Below are 23,088 nucleotides of genomic sequence, written 5' to 3'. Positions count from 1 at the left end.
AATATTACACTTGGTCATTTGTTTATGAGGAAAAGGATCCAATATTACATATTTGTGAGTGCCAAAAGTATGTGAACCTTTACTTTCAGTATCTGGTGTGACCCCCCTGTGCAGCAATAACTGCAACTAAACGTTTCCGGTAACTGTTGATCAGTCCTGCACACCGGCTTGGAGGAATTTCAGCCCATTCCTCCGTACGGAACAACTTCAACTCTGTTATATATATTACCTGAGGCTGTTCCTGTGACAATAGAGGCGATGCCGGATGCTGGTGGTCCACGGAGCCCCTCAATGGTCATGCGTGATTGGTTGTTGAGTCTCTGCTTAAGCTCCGCCTTTTCTGCCTCCAGTTGATCAATATCAGCCTGCAGAGCATCCATTGTCTCTTCAAACTCCCTACACGCACAGAGAGAACATGACTATAAGTTCTGAGAACGATAACACTTAAATTACTGATGCCCCAAAATGAAAATTAATGACCAAAAATGAAATTCAGAACACATTCAACCAAATACCGAAATAGAAAGAAATTTCTTGTGTACACACACACACACACACACACACACACACACACACACACACACACACACACGCATATAATTTAAGATTTTGTATTAGCATAATACGGGGCTGCCGATGACTCCAAGTTGGGAACTGAGAGAGGATTACATTTATTTTAAACAGCCTGCTAAATAATGTTAACTGTAAAAAAATGTTTCACTGTGAAAAGATAATACTTCATGGTTTTCCAGAGTCACTTTAATTTGAATTCCACAGTGCCTCTGCTCTAACAGCACCTAATTTTCTACATTGTAAAGCATGCGGAGATGGCTTTGGTATTCCTGCCTAGGGGTCTGAAGGTTCTCCAGCAGGGGACGTTATTGGCATGCAGGTCTCTTTCGTATTTGTCATTTAGAGAAGAAACAACAACAACAACAACAACAACAACAACAACAACAACAACAACAACAACAACAACAACAACAACAACAAAAACAAAAAACAAAACAAAAACAAACACAAAAAAACAGCCACGAACTCAGACTAACCAATGTACATGGTTACAGTAACAACTTTCAAAACCTGGGGGAAAAAAAAATATTAGCAAAACGTTTTAAGTTACTTTTAAGTGATTTATGGGATTTCCTTTGATTAAATTCTTTAAATCAGTCAATGCAAAGTCAAAGTCGTGAAGAAAATTGGAAAATTGTTTTAGATTTCTAATTTTCATGGTGATTTCTAAAAATCTGTGTTAATTACATGGCTTTTTCTGACACTTCATTGAACAGAAATTCAATTTATTGTATTTTTTTGCATTTTTTTCCCCTCTTGCAGACAAGATCTATCTAAGTGCCTATTTTTTTTTTTTTACCATTTTCATAAGAAATTATTTAAGTGGCTGAAATTTCAGTGCATTCCAAATCTGCATAGAACTACCACTAATATGGACTATCTTTAAAATCTAACATGAGTTATGTCGTATATAAACATTCATGCAATGTTATATTGTAAGGCATGTAATACTCAATAGTGTATGTGATCAATCTTTTGCCAATATAAAATCTTTAGTCTATTTTCATTCGATTTTCACTTCGCTAATGCATAAAAAATGAAAAAAAAAAGGTTGGTATATCCAACTGGCATACCCAGAATTTGAATTTATGGCCTGGTTATAAAGTTGGGGGGCAAGCTAAGAAGCATCCCTGGCAGAACACTATAGTGAGGATGACAACAACCAACAAGTCTACTTCACTGAAGCACAGAATTGTCAAATAGACACAGACTCAAGGATATACATATATACAGTCTACTCACTTCTCTTTCTTCTTCAGCAGAGTTAACACCTCATCCAGTTTGGTCTGGATCTTCTCCACTCGTTCGTCTGCGTCTTTGGTGGACGTGTCCAACTTCTTCTCCAGCAAACTCAGACGCACGTTCGCTTCACTCAGCTCCTCTCCCTGATATATACAAAGGAATTTTAGACTGCAAATCCAGAATTATCTGGGTTATTTATTTATTTATTTATTTATTTATACACACACACACACACACACACACACACACACACACACACACACACACATATATATATATAGTACTGTGCATGTTATTTCTGGGCAATATGTGTTTTTTCTGTAATGAATAAGAAACATACAATACAATAAAAAGAAATTCTTATTTTTAAAAAAGTTGTTGAGATGTTATCAGCCAGTTCAAAGAACAAAGTTTGCTTCCAGGTTTTTCCTGGACACACCCAGCAATCACACAGATTTAAATTCTATCATCTATCAATTTTACATAATGAAGTAATAAATAGTTAAACCAGTTGATAATGTTTAATACTGGGCTTCTTTGAGGAGAGGGTTGGAATTGGTTTAATTAAGGTAGGCTTTACAAGGTGAAACACTCATGCAACTTAAGTAGCTTGAAACCTACATGAAACTAAATTGCACTAAGCGTCTCAACTTTGTGGAGCAAGCTTCATATAACGACATGGAAGACACTTCTTGAACGACATTATAGTGAGAACGCGCTACTGCTAATTAGACCATCTAGTGGACCAACTTAATAAAAGTTTTGTGCAACTTTGATTGTAAATTGCTTCAAATAAACAGTCAAATTACATGGAAATAATATTGCCATGGTTTAATGCAAGGGAATTTCTGTGCCTAAAAGGTGATCAGGTCTTAGGAGAGAGAGAGAGAAAAATGGAATGAAGAGGTTCATGAAATGAACAAATTATTTCATTGAATAAAAACTTTTTTTTCCTTCAACTAAACAATTTGCAATTAGTAACCTGAAATTTTCAAACTGTGCACAACGTATGGTAACTGTATCAAAATCCAAGTACAACTTTCAATGCTTTAAAGAAAATGCAATAGGCCTATCCTTCAATGACTAGATTGCTCATTCCTCCAAACAGCGTGCTGATCACTAGTGCATAGTGCACAGTGTAGGACTTTAAATATTGGCTTCGGCAACCCAACAGTGCATAATACAAAATTTGGGATTCAGTCACCTCAATACTTGACAACCAATGCACTATTTGGCTGTAGAAGGCAGAATTTCAAAACATCTCTAGCTCACTAGTAGGGATCACAAGGTCGTTTAAGATGCAGCCTAGATTTGTTGCTACTTCAGACAGATCTGACTGAAAGCCGTTCAAGTGTCATTCTTTAAACTTTTATATCGCCATTTTCCAGCGAGTTATACACTACATTGCCAAAAGTATACACTTACTCATCCAAATCATCGAATTCAGGTGTTCCAATCATTTCCATGGCCACGGATGTATAAAACCAAGCACCTAGCCCTGCAGACTGCTTCTACAAACATTAGTGAAAGAATGGGTCGCTCTCAGGAGCTCAGTGAATTCCAGCGTGGTACTGTGATAGTCCAGTTGCGAAATTTCCTTGCTACTAAATATTCCACAGTCAACTGTCAGTGGTATTATAACAAAGTGGGAACGATTGGGAACAACAGCAACTCAGCGACAAAGTGGTCAGCCACGTAAAATTACAGAGCGGGATCAGCGGATGCCGAGGCACATTGGGGGCAGTCGTGGGCCGGAGGATAGAGGACCAGCGTTGTGACCGGAAGGTCGCCGGTTCAATCCCCAGAGTCGACAGCACATGACTGAGGTGTCCGTGAGCAAGACACCTAACCCCCAACTGCTCCCCGGGTGCTGCAGATTGGGCAAGTGTGCTCACCGCCCCCTAGTGTGCTCACTACAGTGTATGTGGTGTTTCACTTCATGCATGGGTTAAATGCGGAGATGAAATTTCCCCATTGTGGGACTAATAAGGGTCACTTAATCTTAATAGTGCGCAGAGGTCACCAACTTTCTGCAGAGTCAAATGCTACAGACCTCCAAACTTCATGTGGCCTTCAGATTAGCTCAAGAACAGTGTGTAAGGAGAGCTTCATGGAATGGGTTTCCATGGCCAAGCAGCTGCATCCAAGCCTTACATCACAAAGCGGTGTAAAAGTGGTGTAAAGCGCCGCCACTGCACTGAAGACCACAGTGGAGACGTGTTCTCTGGAGTGATGAATCACACTTCTCCAGTTGGCAGTTTGATGGACGGACAGTGCTTGTCTGACTGCATTGTGCCAAGTGTGAAGTTTGGTATACGGGGGGATTATGGTGTGAGGTTATTTCTCAGGAGCTGGGCTCGGCCCCTTAGTTCCAGTGAAAGGAACTCTTAATGCTTCAGCAAACCAAGAGATTTTACAATTTCATGCTCCCAACTTTGTGGTAACAGTTTGGGGACGGCCCCTTCCTGTTCTAACATGACCGTGCACCACTGCACAAAGCAAAGGATGAGCAAGTTTGGTGTGGAAGAACTTGACTGGCCTGCACAGAGTCCTGACCTCAACCCAACAGAACACCTCTGGGATGAATTAGAGTGGAGACTGTGAGCCAGGCCTTCTCGTCCAACATTACAAATATACTTCTGGAAGAATGGTCAAAAATTCCCATAAACACGCTCCTAAACCTTGTGGAAAGCCTTCCCAGAAGAGCCGAAGCTGTTATAGCTGCAAAGGGTGGGCCAACATCATATTAAACCCTATGGATTAAGAATGGGATGTCACTCAAGTTCATATGCGTGTGAAGGGAGACAAGCAAATACTTTTGGAAATATAGTGTCTCAAGCACTTTACCTCACGCCTGCGATGTTAATGAAGGAATTGTATAGCCTGTTAACCAGAACTAGGCTGGTCTGCTAGCTAAGAAAATAAGTTGTCAGCACTTCAGTTTAAACAAAAAGTTTTTACTTTATCGGTACACTCAGTTATCCATGCAAGCAGCATTAGAGTCAGACTATTCCACTAACAGCACAATGATTTTTCGTGATGTGCCGTAGTAAAACAGAACAACTGATGTGGTTGGTGAATAAAGCTCAGCCAATTCGATTTCAGGACTGGAACAACTTTATCTATTTTTAAATCCAAAAGAGCCCAAACTCACGCAGGAACTCCGGTGCAGTGCTGGATAACTTTAGTCCACGCATTGTGGCAGTCTTAAACACAGACATACATAAAAGCACAACTAATTAAATTCATGTATCTGTATTTACTAAAATATTAGTGCTTTTTTAAGCAAATATACACTTACTGCCCAGATAAACAGGTACTTTTGCACAGTACTGCAAATTACAGTAGTTGATTTTTAAGAATGATGTGTGGTTGATTAACCTGACCTTAATTTTGAGGGACTTTTTAAGCTCCTTAATGACGGTCTCTCTGTCCTCCAGCTTCAGACCCAGTCCCTCAGCATCAGTGATTTCAGCTCTCAGAGCAGCTGCACGAGCTTCTACAGGAGGAGACTAGAGACAGACACACACAAACAAAGCAAGAAAACAGTTTAGAGTTCAGAGTCTTGAGTGTGGTTAGGTTTTGGGTCAAGGTCAGGGTGGGATCAGTCTTAGGTTTAGGATTAGACAGATTAATGTCCACGAAGATTCAGGTCACCACAACTTTAATAATACAAGTGTGTATGCGCACATGTAAGCATATGAATTCTCATACTCTATCACTCAAACATGCCAAATTGCGAATTCAGATGATTTGTCCACATTTCTGTGTAATTCAGTGGTTTAGATGTAAACAAAGTTAATCAGTGTGGCTTGACGTGAAATGGTTTATTGTGGAGATTTTACAGTGGTGGTGATAACCAGGGGTCACAATATCTACGACACAAATATAGCCATTTTATTTACTATCCAAAACCACCAGTGAACCTACACAAGGCTTTTGAGTTTTTATATGTAAATGTTGATAGTAAAATTATGACGAATCTTCTGTGACTTTCTGTGAGGGAGCTTTCAGAGGTGGATGTCTCTTTCCTAGCACGACCATTGTAAACAATTCTTGACTCTGTAAGTTTCTCGAGAACGGAGCATTTCCCACCAAACCACTCTGAATGTCTTTTTACATCTTAATTATTTAATTATGCAAAAATAATACAAATAATTCCCCTTTAACAAATTTATTCCCAACATAGTTCTGCTGATTATCTAAAATATTTTAATTAGGACAAGCATATTTTATAAATTTATATACAACTGTTTTGTTGTTTTATCTCCTGGTCAAATTACATCTTTTATTGAATTTCTAAGAGAAAATAACTCTGAGAACAGAGAAGACACTTAAATATAGCATTTACTAAATTTCAAATACTTTTTTTTATATCATTTATATTTAATAAAGTTTTGTTTTTATGTTTAATGTGCAGAAGTTGTTCTCTGCATGGGATGTTTTTTCCCCACCCAGAAAACATGAGATGTTATCAATACATATACTTATACATATATTTGAGTGTGTATCTATACATGTATGTGTGAATGTACATCTCACCACACGCTGAGGTTTCTCTGCATCGTACTCTCCCTCTTGCATGGCAGTGGCCATCTTGTTCATGGTTGCTATGACGGCGCTGCATGACTGACGCAGACACTCGTGAGGGTTCAGACCGTGAGAACCGTAAACCTGCAGACAAAATGACTCAATTACTATTCCAATTACTATAAATTAAGTTCATTGTGTTAAGTGAGTTGATCAGTATTTGCTGTGAATTGTTCTGTAACTACAAAATATTCATTATCTACTGTGAACTACTCAGTAACTACTATTAGTTATATAGCATCTCCTATAACTTATTCAGTATTTACTACTAATTATTTCATTACCACCATCATGAATTCTAATTGTACAAAAAAATGCTAACTGAATTCTACAGTGAGGTAGATTTCCAGCTGAAAAGCTGTACATGCTCTTTTACAGGCCGTGTGCATATGTGTGTACCTGTTCCAATGCTTTAAAGGCCACATCTTCCAGTTTGAGAGCAGACAGACCCTCCTGTTCAGCTAGTGGAGCTATCATCTGAGCTCCAGCTGCTGCCATCTCCTGCAGAACAGCAACCACACGGGCCATCTGCTTCCTGCAGTCCACCAGCACCTCACTTACCTACAAAGACAGACAGATATTATTGTGTTTGTATATCTACTCCCAGTCATAAGCATTCAATCACTTATCATGTACACTAACATAGAATGTAGATTAATGTAGAGAATGCAGATTAAAATATAATGAACAAACAAACAGCATCTAATATAATGTCAATACAATCAACTAATAAAACCCAAAAGTCTTGTGTAAACCAACATTACGTAATCAAGGTTCATAAAAAATCATATAAATTAATGAATGTTGTATAAAGGATACCTTAAAGTGCATGGATTAAAATAATAACTGCTGTATAAACAAAAATGATTTACAAAATGTAGATGTAAACCTAATTAAATTATTAGTGTTGCACAAACAACACCTATACAATGTATAGACCTATATAATGTAATTTTAATCACCATCAACTAATAAGAAAATGTGTAAAAAAAAATTAGTGTAAAAAAATAATATTAATAGCAATATTACAAATTAAGAGTGTTTTTATAAACAATAATATGTTAGAATGTAGATTTAAATATTATAAATGAATAACTGTTGTGCAAACAAAAATGTACACAATGAAGATGTAGAAACTCTGCATCCTTTATAACGTTACTGTGTGATTATTACCCAAGTTCACTGTTTGATAAATAATAATATCATATACAAATAGAATTAAGTCTTAAACTATTGTGTGTAAACTGTAGTGCTGTATTTACAAAAATATTTTAAATAACACTTGAAACAATACAACCTAAATATTCAACTATAAATCTTTATCTCCTTGGAGGTCTGAACATCACTTTAAATCACTCACCTCAGGAAGGTAAGAGAGGGCTGCAGGTATTCCTGGTGCATCAGTGCCGGGCATCCTCCGGCGGATTTTCTTACAGAACTGCCGTATGTCTCCGCAGGAAGTGTCCAGATCCTTCAGCAGCAGAGTAAGCCCTGCCCCTTCCTGTCCTGCCTGCAGGAAGGCACGCAGACGACCCACCTCTGCTCCCATGCAGTCCAGAGCACTCTGGGTGAACTGAGGGGAAAAAAATAAATTGCAGATCTACAAAGTATAATTATATTTTAAGCGGTGTTTAGTCCCACCCACTCACGCCTAAGTTATGCGGAGTGCTCCTGCCAGGACTGCTTTTTGAACAAGACAAATCAAATTGCAGAGTAAAGCACCTTTACATATACCAGTCTCAATGTTACAGTACAAAAACATGTTTATTTCTAATAAATATTAAGAGAACCTGAAAAAGGGCCATGTCCAAAACATCTGTGTGCAAAACCACATAAATATTATAAATAGACTTAAAATCAAGAAATACACAATGAACACAAGAAAAATATGCTTGCTGGGATTGCTAATAATTTCTTAAATTCAGTGGTCTCAAAAGTTAACTACTTAAGAACAAACAACTACAAAATAATAATGTTATAATACAGTTTATGCAGTTACTGTACACTAGCTGTTGATTTGCAGGCTCTTTAAAATTTTATTTATTCTTTCTTTGGACAGAATTATTCATGATAACAATAACACACTGACAACCATCCACATGCCCCCATGTTCAGGGGCCAGGTTTAAACACTAGATGAAATGACAAGTAATATAGTTAGATTAAACCTAAAAATTGGGTTTTCTGATCTTAGATTGACTTGGATTTGGCAGTCGAACGTTTATACAGAATTAAAAGCTGCAACTGGGTTTTCCAAGATTTGAAGCAAAAATCTGGATAAATGTAATACCAAAAAAACAGGATCATTTTTTATCCTGCCTTGAGAGGGGAAGCTCGGGCTGAGATGACTGTTTCCTTTTTATATGTCTCCATTAAAATTCATACTGCAACTGCTACAGTGCACAAAATTACATATGTGAGCACTTGTTTATTGTTTAGAAATTTAGCAGGGATAGCACTGTTACTCTCTCATATTCGCCACCATCTGAGTAAAAACTCCCACGGTTCAGTCCTTTAGTGCACAACCAAGTACAGGCGGAGTGCTGTCAAGACGAAGTGGGGGAAGAAGAAGAAAAAAAAAAAAAAACATTCGATAAGTCCACACTAAACAAGGTAAGTGTGAAAGTGCCCTTAAGTTAATGATATTTATTTTTTATTAACAAAAATGCTATAATCTCATTTGTCCAGAAAAAAAATGATTAAAAGCACAGAAAACCAAATCCAGAAATCCTTGTCCTGTTATGTCTGGATCAGCTTCACCCAGTTCAAAAATGTTTTAAAAAACTGTGTTTTAAAAAACTGTGACCAAACCTGTGAGATCATTTTATCCTTGAAGGGACAAAGGGGGATTGGATTATCCAGCAATTCTGATCCAGATGAAAAGTTTCACGTAATTAACCCAAAGCGCTGTACAGGCGTTTGTGACGCGAGCATATGGTACCTTGATATGGTCGGCCAGCTGCACAGTGCAGTCTTCAGTCTGCTCAGCCAAGTGGATGCTGTACAGTTGCTAGAGCAGGAGAAAAACACAAATTTTTTTTTTTACCTGGGTCTACACTCAAAATCTGCACTGCACACTTAAACACTAAAAACATTTTATTTGAATAAAATGTGTTTATTATACATTTGACCAATAAAATGAGTGTGTGAGCTCACTGGCCTTGTACTATTCAATATGACAATATCACTTTAACTTAGCCTGCTGAAATATATAATTAGTTCGTTTTTATCATAATCTCAACCTGTGCAATACAGAAAGACCATATATGAGTCTCTAACCAATTACAGTGTTGATTACTGTATGATACACGTATCCTGACATACTAAACCCCATGAGTTTGCTATTGATCACTGAGAAATCAAGTAATAAACAGAGGCGCAGATTAAACAGCAAAAATAAGACATTGTTTGTGTCGCGCATAAAGGAGAATTGCATGGGTTTGCATGATAATTCATAATTAAAATGGGGGAGTTGTAAGTCATTCAAAGTGGTTTGGTGTGAAATTTTTTATTGTAGAGACTTTCTTTACAGTGGTGGTGTAGCAATGCCTCCAACACAATTACAGCCATTTTTAATGTTTACTATTGTAAAACAATGTCTCAGGCATCAGGCAGTGGAGTCATAACCATTTCATGCATTAACTGTCTGAAATGTAGCTTTTAAAGGCATTAAACTCTTCAGACATCTGGGTCCTACTACAAGCACTGAACAATTCTGACTTGCTAAGTCTCTCTGCAATGGAGCGTTTGACATCAGAGCACTCCAAATCACTTTGTTTACATCTTGAGCATGTAACTATACAGAACATTTGAAAAACTGGTGGAATTCCTTTTTAAGCAGTTCATGTGCTTTTATGAATTTATGAATTATAGTTTCCAGATATTTTATTGGTCACAAAGCAGGCCAATCTTAACTAGATTTGATAAATTTTTCAATATTGTATGTGTTGAACTTCTCCAGAGCTCTAATTACATTCTACACAGATTAAAAGGCTCTCCAATAAATCTTTTTCAGCATTTGCTGCAATGCGCTCTAACAAAATAAACCTCAAAAATCAGAAATCCTACAATTCATAAGCTCTTCAGAAAAAAATAAACATTTTCTGAAGAGAAAAAAAAGTTACTGCGATAGGCTACAACCAGATGTCTAGTTGTGATCATTAACACTGTTTTCCTTGATCAAGAGTAAACGAGAGAAATGCTGAAGAGCCCGAGGAGAGAGCCGGTAATGTAGATTTCCATGCACTGTTTCAATTCAATTCAAGGGGCAGTCGTGGGTTGGAGGTTAGGGAACCAGCCCTGACCAGAAGGTCGCTGGTTTGATCCCCTCGGCTGACAGTCCATAACCGAAGTGCCCCTGAGCAAGGCACCCAACCCCCAATTGCTCCCCGGGCACCGTGGATAGGACTGCCCACATCTCCGGGCAAGTGTGCTCACTGTCTCCTAGTGTGTGTGTCTTCTAATTCTAATTTTTCAACACTGCTTAAGTTGGTACATCTATGTTGTGTATATATTACCTGATAGTATTTGATGGCTTTGGTGAGCGGCTCCACTTGGACAGTTTCATCAAGCTGGTCTTTGTGCAGGAGATCAATGAAGTAGTCCAGACAACGCTCATGCACACACATCTCCGAGTACAGAGTCCCCATCCGCTTATACACTTCCACACTGCACTGATTCAGAGCCCTGAGGGAGAGAGAGAAATACAAAAATTATAAATTAATACTGCTCAACTAGCTGGGTTCCACCATTAAAGCACTGGTTAAATCACAACTTACCACCTTTAACTCAAATGTCTTAATCTAGCTAATTTTGTCCCTGGAACAATCGAACATGCAAATAATAGAAGCTTATACCCCACCAATTAGCACAGTGCTAACTGCACTTGCCTTTACCTGCATGGAGTTGTTAAGTAATAACTTAGACTTGATTATATGGTTTCTGACACCATATGATAGATTGTATACCCTGATAAGTTCTGTTTACTCAAATTATTTTTTAAACTGAAATTATACATGGCGATGAATCAAGTTAAACTTAAGATTACCAAACTAAATATAAGCAGACAGCACTCATCAGCACTCAGACAGTCACATCATTAACACCTTTATTTTGGTAAGAACAAAGAGAAAAGCTTAAAAAATTGGATTATCAGTACTTCTGTAAGAAACTGTAAGAAATCATGTTGAGGCTAACAAATACAGACTTGATCTTCAGCTTTATAGCAGTAACGTTAGCTATCTGACTTCTGCATCAGCCAACTAGCGGGAAACAACCAACCAACCAACCAACCCACGCTTAAAAATCCACCTCACAGTGCTTGCAGTTTTTCAAAAAGCCCCCCCCCCCCCACCTCAAAAGGAGTCATCAGAAGGGGGTTTCCATGACTAACTTTTTACTCTACACAGCACTGCTGTAGGAAGTGATTAAAAAGTAGTGAGTAATATGTCGATATTTATCATTAGCATAAAGAATTGTGCCACAATATAATTAGGCCTGATTCAGTGCATGGCAGCATGTGAGATGTTGCTTAAATTCACTCTTTTAAATTCACTTTTTTTTTTTTTAATGTGGCACTACTGGATCTTTATTCACTGTTTCAACATATCTAACCTCGAAACAAAATATCGTGATGCATGTTACATATCGAGAAAATATCGTGATTGAAATATGGAGATCTTATTTGCCCACTCCTACAAGTTTAAGTGCCACTTAAAAAACAATGAAGAAATACAGTATTTCTCAATGTAAATCACGCAGCGTTATGACATTAATACCAGTCTGTTTCCTGACAGTCAGTCGAAACCACTTTGTTCTGTCAAACCACATTTTCACGACTGTGCAACCTGCGAAAACAATTACACACATACAGACAACGTAGCATCACCCTCCTCTCCTCAGATACCAACCCTCAGCAGAGGAAGAGGAAACAGCTTGTTACTTGCAGCCTGCAGACCCTTTCCTAATTCGCTCAGAGAGACTAGGAGGTTGTATTAAAGCCCAGGAGGAATGAGAAACCAGCGGGTTGCACTCATTCACTTTCTAGATGCTGCTGTTATCATAAAGCTCCTGGAGTTGGTACTCCTTATGCACTTTAAGGGGGAATTCCTGAGACTGTTCCACATTTCTGCATAATTAAAAGGTTAAGACACTCAGAGTGGTTTGATACAAATTTCTCCATTATAGAGAAAGTTACAAAGTCAGAACTCTTCACAATGGTTAGTGGTGATAGGAACCAGACATCTTCCAGTAAAAGCTCACTAAAATCATAAGAAATAGTTATAGCAGTTTTGCATTTACTGCAATGGTTATATTTGTGTTGCAGACATTGTGACCTCAGACAATGTTTCAGAGGTTTCAAGAGCAAACCACAACAGAACAACTTACATCTCAACTACTGAATCAGTGAAATTCCCCTTTAACCAAATTAACTATAAGGAGAAAATATATCATGCATTGCATGCATTCAGGGTAAATACAAATATGAATAAAATGAAAAATGAAGCAAAGTAACAAGGTTTCATTTTATAAAATCTTTATGCTAAAAAATACTAAACTAATATTCACCCAATTATATTTATACTGGCTCTGCAGGTTAAAGCCCTAATGCTGAAGTGTTGCTTTGCTAACTCTGCTTTTTTTTGGTACGTACTGTTCGTATTTGTGCAGTGTTGCCTGCAGTAGGGTGAGAGAGTAGACCAGCCCAGAGGCGAAGCTTAGCTGCTCTCCAGCTGGCCCCCGCAGGCCAGTGCGCTCCACAGCGTTTCCGTTCAGATCAAACTTCTCCTGGGCCTGCTTACTGATCAGCTCAGCCTGCAAGCAGTGGGGAAACACTATTAATGACAATCATACTTTAATAAGAATTACTCTTTAACATGACTATCAAACCACTATTACAATTAAGACCAACTTACATCTCACAAGCATTGCTGGATGGCATTGCTGGCTACTCTGGGCAGCATTTATTTTCAGAGATATCCTATAAAATCTTATTGTTTTATCTAACATTGCATATTATTATAGTATACTATACTGCATATTAGACAGTAATTTTATTACTACAACAATATAATTTTAAGCAATACACATTATTAAAATCTGCAATAATAGAACAGATTATACCAAAATAATACCAAAGTGATGCAATTAGATTTGTGGATACGTATGAAAGATTTCTGAGTATGTGATAGTACTGTGGTGACACCTGTAAATTTTAAAAGATAGTGATGTTGCACTACCTTGCAGATCAGTCTGGGGATGAGCAGCAGAACCAGGATGCAGTCATGATCTCCTCCGTGCCGCAAGAACGATTCCGGCATGAAGGAGGTGAGCAGAGAAACCTGCCTGTTCGCCTGAGCCACCTCCATCTTGCGCAGCTCCATCTCTATGGCCTTCATGTATAGACAGACATGCACACACATCACATGAGTAAAACATCAGAAATAACAAGTGGCAAAAGCAAATAAAAAAAGTCTCCCTCCCTATATATATATATATATATATATATATATATATATATATACATATATATATACACACACACACACACACACACACACACACACACACACACACACATACACTGCTCAAAAAAATAAAGGGAACACTTAAACAACACAATATAACTCCAAGTAAATCAAACTTCTGTGAAATCAAACTGTCCACTTAGGAAGCATCACTGATTGACAATCAATTTCACAGCTGTTGTGCAAATAGAACAGACAAGTGGAAATTATTTGCAATTAGCAAGACACACTCAATAAAGGAGTGGTTCTGCAGGTGGGCACCACAGACCACTTCTCAGTACCTTTCTGCTTTCTGGCTGATGTTTTGGTCACTTTTGAATGTTGGTGGTGCTTTCACACTCGTGGTAGCATGAGACGGACTCTACAACCCACACAAGTGGCTCAGGTAGTGCAGCTCATCCAGGATGGCACATCAATGCGAGCTGTGGCAAGAAGGTTTGCTGTGTCTGTCAGCAGTGTCCAGATGCTGGAGGCGCTACCAGGAGACAGGCCAGTACACCAGGAGACGTGGAGGAGGCCATAGGAGGGCAACAACCCAGCAGCAGGACCGCTACCTCCACCTTTGTGCAAGGAGGAACAGGAGGAGCACTGCCAGAGCCCTGCAAAATGACCTCCAGCAGGCCACAAATGTGCATGTGTCTGCACAAACGGTTAGAAACCGACAGCATGAGGATGGTATGAGAGCCCAGCGTCCACAGATGGGGGTTGTGCTCACAGCCCAACAACATGAAGGACGCTTGGCATTTGCCAGAGAACACCAGGATTGGCAAATTCGCCACTGGCGCCCTGTGGTCTTCACAGATGAAAGCAGGTTCACACTGAGCACATGTGACAGACGTGACAGAGTCTGGAGACGCAGTGGAGAGCAATCTGCTGCCTGCAACATCCTTCAGCATGACCGGTTTGGCAGTGGGTCAGTAATGGTGTGGGGTGGCACTTCTTTGGAGGGCCGCACAGCCCTCCATGTGCTCGCCAGAGGTAGCCTGACTGCCATTAGGTACCAAGATGAGATCCTCAGACCCCTTGTGAGACCATATGCTGGTGCGGTTGGCCCTGGGTTCCTCCTAATGCAGGACAATGCTAGACCTCATGTGGCTGAAGTGTGTCAGCAGCTCCTGCAAGATGAAGGCATTGAAGCTATGGACAGGCCCACCCGTTCCCCAGACCTGAATCCGATTGAGCACATCTGGGACATCATGTCTCGCTCCACCAACGGCACGTTGCACCACAGACTGTCCAGGATTTGGCGGATGCTGGCGGACGCCAGGTCTGGCAGGAGATCCCTCAGGAGACCATCCGCCACCTCATCAGGAACATGCCCAGGCGTTGTAGGGAGGTCATACAGGCACATGGAGGCCACACACAATACTGAGCCTCATTTTGACTTGTTTTAAGGACATTACATCAAAGTTGGATCAGCCTGTAGTGTGTTTTTCCACTTTAATTTTGTGTGTGACTCGAAATCCAGGCCTCCATTGGTTAATACATTTGATTTCCATTGATGATTTTTGTGTGATTTTGTTGTCAGCACATTCAACTTTGTACAGAACAAAGTATTCAATGAGAATATTTCATTCATTCAGATCTAGGATGTGTTATTTGAGTGTTCCCTTTATTTTTTTGAGCAGTGTATAAACTGAATAGGCCTGGTCAAATTAGACTGTGTTGATTTTTTAATGGGAAAAAAAGTTAATGCATCCCCTAAAACTTTAAATATTTAAGGAACAAACTTAAATATGACATTTCACTGCAAATTTCAGTGCACAAAAACACAAAATGTGCACAATTTGTGCCCAAATTAAAATTCAGCAAGTAAACATTAATAGTGCACTCAAATGTGCAGAAATGTGTTCTCTGCAGAGGATGTGTGAACTTATGGTCACTTGGAAAATCAACAAAATGTGTCATTTCACCAGGGGTGCTCAAACTTTTGCCTACGACTGTACCACTAAAACTGCAAAACTAATATTTTGTTCATATGGTGCAGCTTCAGTTGGTGGTAAGCTCTGTGGAGGCACCAGTACCTTGGCGTAAGCTTTGGTCTCAGCAAATTTGATCTTGAAGTCAAAGAGCTCGGTGGGAGGCTGCTGGAGCTGCTCAGCTGTAGCACTCTGCTGATTGGTCAGCTCACGGTTCACTTCCTGTTTACGGCACAGAGGGTGAGAGGACAAAACGGCAAAGTGAGAAAAATTACTGCACACAGGAAGTTCATCAGTAGAAGTGAACAGTGAAAATGCAGTCAAAGTCAAAGATGTTTTTAAAAAGTAAAGTAAGCACGAAGAGAAAAACTATTTAAAACATGATTAAAACAATACATTTAAAAGTCGTTAAAATTGTTAAATGAAAAATGTAATTAGAAATGAAATAAGGACAGTTAAATAATCAAAATAAAAACTCAAAGTTAGATTAGGATAAAAAAAAAGTGCCGTTACAGAGGAAAAAGGGGCTAGAAACACTAACAGTGTTCAAACTGAGCTGAAAGCTGCTCAAACAGGAATGTTTTGAGCCTGGATTTAAAGTTGTCCATCGTAGCGGCTCTTCTGATGCTCTCTGTCAACTGGTTCCATTTAAGAGTAGCATAGTAGCTAAACGCTGCTTCTCCATGTTTAGTCTTCACCTTCAGCAGGACTGACTAGTTCCAAAGGATCTGAGAGTTCTGCTCGGCTCATGTCGCTGCAACACGTGAACTAAATATGTGGGTCCTGCACCATTCAGCGATTTATAGACCAATAGTAGTATCTGAAGGTCTATTTGTAACAGACTGGTAGCCAGTATAAGGATTTGAAAAAGGGCTGATGTGTGAGCCTGGCAGCCGCATTTCAAATCATCTGAACCTGTCTGATTGTCTGTTCTGGGAATCCAGTTAGAAGACCATTATAGTGATCAATCCTGCTAGAAATAAAGGCATGGATGAGTTTCTCCAGGTCTGTTTTCATCAGAAAATGTCTAATCTTGTTGATGTTCTTAAGGTAATAGAAAGCTGATTTAGTAACTGCTTTGACACGACTGCTAAAGTTTAGAGCAAACCTCTGCTTTAACTAACAAAGCCTACTGCAGTGACTCACAGTCCTACAACCACATGATGATACTTTGGTTTTTCTTTTCCTGTGTTATTTTTTTCTTCTTTTTTTTTTAGAATATGAGGTGCTAAACTTGACAAGAAATATTAATTTGTTTTTATTCTATCTAGGGGTGCTAAAATTTACAGTACCATTCAAAACCGTGAAGCACTGAAAAGAAAATTCTTGACCGAAACCAAAATCCAGGACATATTCCACCAAAAACCAAAAGCACAAAGAAAGGGCTTTTCTTATAAATTAAACTCAATCATTAGAAGTTACGTCTAGACACTTTTAGAAACATAATGCATGTGCTCCTCTTTCTCCTCCCACTGACCTGTAGGTGTGCGGTGAGCTCTCTGTATTTGTTGATGGTCTGTTGATAATCTGCCACTGTCTCCTGCGCTGCCTCTACTCGTTTGTTAGCCTCTCGGACGCGAGCTCCTGCCAGGTCTAGCTGCTCCCTCAGCTCCAGCTCTGTCTCCCTCGCGTTCTCCTGCAGCTCATCATTCATCTCATTTATGGCTTCCTGTGGGGCAACAGTTCCAAGTCAGCACAGAAACAGTAAAAAGGGAGTCAAAGAGGTCTAATTGGTGAGCTTTTATTATAAAACACAATCTGAGTTTTGAACCTACAATTATAACTTTACAAGTCATCATATCCACACATTACTTTTTCTTTTAATTTTACATTACTTTTTGCCACATGTTGCATGTTAATTTCCTCCTACACACAAGTATACTAGGTCAATCAACTGCATTTTGTATATATAAAGAATTCTTTATAAATACAATAATCACTATTGTTACCATAATTATTACCATAGCTTCATTTTTTAAAAATGTGAAAAATGAATGGACGTATGTACATTTAATTTTATAGAATGCTTGTTTCGAAATGAGCATAAAATGTTAAGCACATATCTCTTACCAAGTCGCTGACCGTCTCTCTCAGTTCTCTCACTTTCTCTTCCAGATCCAGATTCCTCCCAGTCAGTGTTTCCACCATCTCTTCTGCTCCCAGCGCAGCATCCACCTACAGCATACCATACAGACCATTTACCAATGTGTGGAGATGTAAAGCAGTCTAGGTGATGTGGATCTTAATCTATGTGTGTTTGTGGTGAACAAATTACTGCGCTCTGTTCTTTTAGAGTGCCGATTTGATTGCAAACATAAAAAATACCACAATGATTCTAAAGATATGTGACTACATAATTTATATGGAGGTTTGAAATATTAGAAAAGTTTCTTTGCCTCAACAGGACTGTATGAGCATTTCAGAAACAGTGATGTAACCAAGGTAACAAACAACCCAATGGCAGTACATTGTAGATTTTTTTTGTTTTTTATTTTGTTTTTGTTTTCTGGCAACAATCAAATTTTATGCAAGATATTAAAACTTGAACATGTGTTAACCACAGAGGTCTGCCTGTCTGTGTTAAGTCTGCTACATGTCACAGTCTTGATGTTAGAAAATCTCTGGTTAAATTCCATTTTACACAATATGCATGCTCACAGTACTCTTCTTGAGGCAGTTCACTTGACATTTTAGGAGCTGGGCTGGCTTTTTTTTTCTCGTGTGGATGAACAGATTTTTTTTTTGTGGTGCCAAAGTCTGATTTGAATGTTTCAGTGTGTGCTGTGGTGTAGCTGAGGCATGTGTGTGTTTGTTTTGTATTCTCATACAGATTCAGACCTGCTCTTTGAGTTCATCTATTGTGGCTTCAGCCTGTTTCATCTCCTCCTGCAGTTTTTCCTTCTGCCCTCTCAGAGTCTCTAACTCAGAGTTTTTCTTCTCCATCTGTTTCTGCAGTTTCACATGCTCCTGTTTCTCTGATGCAGACAGGTCACGCATCCTGGAAAAAACACAGCCAGTGGACAGCAGCTGGGACAATGGGGTTGTGATAATGTGTACACAAGAGCCAACAGCTCATCTTAATGTTAACACTTGACACCAGGGCAAAATACCAGTAATAACAGGTGTAGATAAATATGTAGTAATTATATTGCTATACACTGTGACTGCAATATTAAAACTACTGCTGTTTACTACTTTGCCACGGTTTCTGCTTCTTTTTAGAGCTATGTTAACATTACAGGAAGTATCTGACAGTAATGACTTTGTTACTAAACTCAGCGCTTTTGCTCCTCTGATACTGGACATGTATCTCCAAGGAGATTCTGACAGAAGATAGGAAAAGGGCTCACCTGACTAGTGCCTCTTTCAGCCGACCATTCTGTTCCTCCAACTGCTTAACATGATAACTGGAGGCTGCACCATCTGAGCCTATTGAGAGAGAACATGACAGACAAAATCTGGGACCATGTATCAATTTGTCAATCATTGCAACAGTGATAATTGCTAAGAATTCATAAAAGAACTGTTATTTTGATTTGATGAGTATTCTGTGCACCAATCAGTGACAAGATACTTAAAGCAACCATACATTCAAACTTAAGTTTAAGTAATGATTTATAAGACATGAAGTTAATGCGAAAATGTGCCTAGACCAGCAATAGCTTTCAATCTAATGTACAATGTACTGTACAGTTTCACAGAGGCAGAGTCAGTGTGCACCAGGCATTAGTGTGCAATTCCTGAAGACTGTTTATAGAAATAATTCATGTGCAATTTCTATGAACTTATCTTCAGAACAAATTGAGAATGTAATGTAAGTACATTTTAAAAATAAGGTCCCTGGCTTTTATCATTTAAGCAAGCAGCAGCGAGGGAACGTCACACTGATATGGCTTTGTCGAGTTGCATCAGAGGAAAAGTTACAATTCTTCTTTCATTTCCACCTAAATGCACAGACACTCTGTAACAGCCCATTCTGCTAATGAAGTCTGGCAAACAATTGAGAAGCTGTGTTCCAAGCATTAAAATGAGCAAACAAACTAAACTGTTGTGATTTATGACAAATAATTAAAATGACTATAATCAATAAAGTAAAAGTATATATTCTATTGCTGTATGAATAGCTCCAGATACAGCTGTGTATTCAAGTGTATTTTTAACAATAATTGATCGAACCAAGCGAATGTACCGAATTGTGGTGAAATGTGAGATTTTACAACACAGCTAATCATTTCCTAAAGAATCACAACTGAAATTAAATTCTTGGAGGTCAGAGATTTACACCCTTAATAATGCTGAAGAATTCTATGCGTAGGTGTTTTCTACCTTTTTCCTCTATCTCGTGTTTGAGTATCTCAAGGTCCATGGTTAACTCTTCCACTTTCTCCTTTAAACTCTCGACCTCCTGCTGCAGAGATTCTGCCCTCTCCTCAGCCATCTCCTTATCCAGCGTGGCCATTTCAATGGCGTCCGATGTGTCTGCCATTTCCTCCATATAACGGTCCTTCGCCTCCAGAGCCTCGCGCGCTTCCTACAAATGCAGACACAAAAGTAAGACCTTTTTTTGTTCTTGTCCTGAAATAAAAACAATTATGTATTTCAGAGTAATCTAAAGGTTTGAGATACAGCAACTAAGATTTTTAGCTGCTAGCAAGAATTTTTGATTAGCTTCTACGATAATGTTATTAAAATAGTTTGATCAAAAAACAAATTTAAACAGTCCACACCATACATAATCACATAGCAGCAAGCTGTGAAGTTACTAGCATGGTGCTAACTACATGCCTAGATCATCATAAATACAAAATAAAAATGGGCAAAAGTCTGTTTTTACTATGAATTCACCTTCTGCATTTGTAGTCTCGCATGATCACATAATGACATAATGAAAGTCTGGGGACAACCACATTAAATTTAGTGCTAAATGTCGGTGGGAACTTTTCAGGTTCACCTGAAAGGTGGAGCCCAAAGGAGGGGGCGATGATGTGCTCGTCAATGCTGTGCACCGCATAACATGTCTGTCATTATGTGTGTAACTTTTCATGGCTGAAAATAACCCAAACAAATGTAATTTAAGCATGTGCATTAGTTGCATTCCATAAAATCAGACCAGACTTTAAATTTGCAAGATATGAGAAAAGACATGGATTCAATTTCCAAGTACATGACTGACGAAACTAAACTGAATATTAATTTTGAAGAATGTTTGTTAGCTAATGACAGCTTTTCATTAGCTAGCTTGTTCTGCTTGTGTTACTGTTTGTACTCTTGGTGTTGAAAGAGTGCAGACTAGAGAAATTTGTGGGTGGGGTATAAAGGGGGTGTACCCATATTAGCAGTTTGAGGCAAATGTTTGATGATTTAGGCATGCAGACTTATTCAGCGAAGGGAGTATTGCTGAAGAGAAGTTTATACATACTGATTGTGTTGATTCGTCTTATTTTGCTACTCTTTCTGTACTTACTGTTAGACCCTTAATATTTAGACTCTTTCAAACTAAGAAAAAGGAAATAATTAAATGGCTTTATTTATTAGGTACAATTTAATGATTATTTTTAGGGCACTTTAGGTTGCATCAAGCCTAGTAAGGGCCCCCATTTGTAATCCACACCTACAAATAAGTGCTACTACAGCTATATACTCTCTTCTTTCTCTGGATCACCTCCTCCTCTAGGTAAAGACATTGAAGCAGTGTAATTTCTCCCACTTACTTAGTTACCTAGCTTTATTCCATAGCTTTCATTTACATAAATTTACTAAAAAAAAAAAAAAAAAAAAAAAAAAGTCTTCGTTGGCCCATTATGACTTTGATGAATCGATTAGAGAACCAAAAACCTGCAGAAATCAGACAAGAATGTTTGATTCAAAGTGTAAAATTTAAAAATTCCTTTATAAGAACACAAACACAACTGACCCATTTTCCTAATGCAATTTTTTTTCTCTCAAAAACAGGGCTTTTATTATGAGCAGATTTTTTTGTGTGTGGTTTTGTTTGTATCAGTCCACATTCAAATAATAAAAAAAGCATTTCCAAAACGCAGTTTCAAAATGCAGTTTTAGCCTACAATGCTTGGCTAAACTAAAACAAAATGAGCTCAAAAGCAGACAATGATGCACAGTTTAAGTATTATAAACATAAGCATCTCACTGTGCTGAGTGTCTGCCCCGGATGCATTGGTAGTGTACCATATCCCATAGCAGGATGCAAACTGTGCAGGCTGTACTCATTCTGCCAAGGTACATGCATTTTATTGCACTTATGATATATTAATTCTGTATATTCTAACGACCTTAAGGGTGGTTGGGACTCCAACCTATTTGTGCTAGCTAGGATACATTCTCTGAGTAGACAATAAAGCACTTTCATAAGTCACTATGGATAAGAGCATCTGCTAAATCTTATAAATGTAAACAAGAAGCAAAAGAAGGGCTGTTCAGTGGGACAGTTTTGTTTGCATTTGCAATTTGAAAAATATTCAGCTGAAGATTAATACACTGGCATATGTACCATCCTGCACACTGTGATCACTGAACTTGACATACATACATACATACATACATACATACATACATAAACAAACAAACAAACAAACAAACAAACAAACAAACAAACACTTAATAGGCGATGAATGCCCCTCACCATCATAGCTCAATGAGTAGAAACGTACAGAAATATGATGCCATGTCTCTTTGGCCATGTTGAGACTGCAGGCAAATTGGACTCATTTTAAGACAACTGACAATTACCTGTCCAGGGTGTTTCCTGCCTTCCGCCTAATGACAGCCGTCATTGATGTTTTCATATACAATATGGATTTGCTAGCAGCCTGAACAAGGCTTCTGCTGGTTGTGGTGTTCAACACACTTGCTGATGTTGCTAATGTTTACATGGGCTAATTAGGAAGAATTAAACCTGCTGACAGCACAATATGTTTCTTTAGTTCATCATTTCAGCCCATAACTCTGCCCATAAAGATCTGCTCCTCTCCTTCTTTGCTAAACAAAAGCTGTCACAGGTGGGTTCCTCATGGTTCCGATCCGGACATATTGAGGAATATGCTTTGCCATATGAATGCAGCACTATGCTCGCCTGAGCGTTGCGCTGCCAGCTGATCTAAGTTTTACACATCGTACAGGAAGCTGCCTTTTCAGCACAACTCTGTACTCTCTCTGTTTAAGTGATGTAAATGGGACACACCAACTAATTGATAACTTGACCCGTTTCCAAAATTTTTTATT

General features: G+C 38.6%; 1 protein-coding gene across 8 annotated transcripts in view; it reads right to left on the bottom strand.

Moving 5' to 3' along the window:
• Positions 1-23,088, bottom strand: part of dctn1a (dynactin 1a) — a 44,507-nt gene that overhangs the window by 3,966 nt on the left and 17,453 nt on the right. For all 8 annotated transcript variants that reach the window (XM_017719290.2, XM_037532956.1, XM_037532957.1 and 5 more), the window contains 16 exons: positions 20,176-20,380; positions 19,200-19,278; positions 18,688-18,847; positions 17,920-18,024; positions 17,327-17,518; positions 15,955-16,071; positions 13,643-13,795; positions 13,057-13,217; positions 10,922-11,090; positions 9,346-9,414; positions 7,766-7,978; positions 6,805-6,966; positions 6,358-6,489; positions 5,202-5,327; positions 1,816-1,958; positions 230-396 (listed from right to left, as the gene is read on the bottom strand). In XM_017719290.2, the coding sequence (XP_017574779.2) occupies positions 230-396; positions 1,816-1,958; positions 5,202-5,327; positions 6,358-6,489; positions 6,805-6,966; positions 7,766-7,978; positions 9,346-9,414; positions 10,922-11,090; positions 13,057-13,217; positions 13,643-13,795; positions 15,955-16,071; positions 17,327-17,518; positions 17,920-18,024; positions 18,688-18,847; positions 19,200-19,278; positions 20,176-20,380 (2,353 nt within the window). The remainder of the gene's footprint in view (positions 1-229; positions 397-1,815; positions 1,959-5,201; positions 5,328-6,357; positions 6,490-6,804; positions 6,967-7,765; positions 7,979-9,345; positions 9,415-10,921; positions 11,091-13,056; positions 13,218-13,642; positions 13,796-15,954; positions 16,072-17,326; positions 17,519-17,919; positions 18,025-18,687; positions 18,848-19,199; positions 19,279-20,175; positions 20,381-23,088) is intronic.

Source organism: Pygocentrus nattereri, chromosome 22 (assembly GCF_015220715.1).
Source record: "Pygocentrus nattereri isolate fPygNat1 chromosome 22, fPygNat1.pri, whole genome shotgun sequence".
NCBI lineage: Eukaryota > Metazoa > Chordata > Actinopteri > Characiformes > Serrasalmidae > Pygocentrus > Pygocentrus nattereri.
The sequence above is the reverse complement of the archived record's forward strand: the minus strand, read 5'-3'. Positions and strand labels throughout refer to the sequence as shown.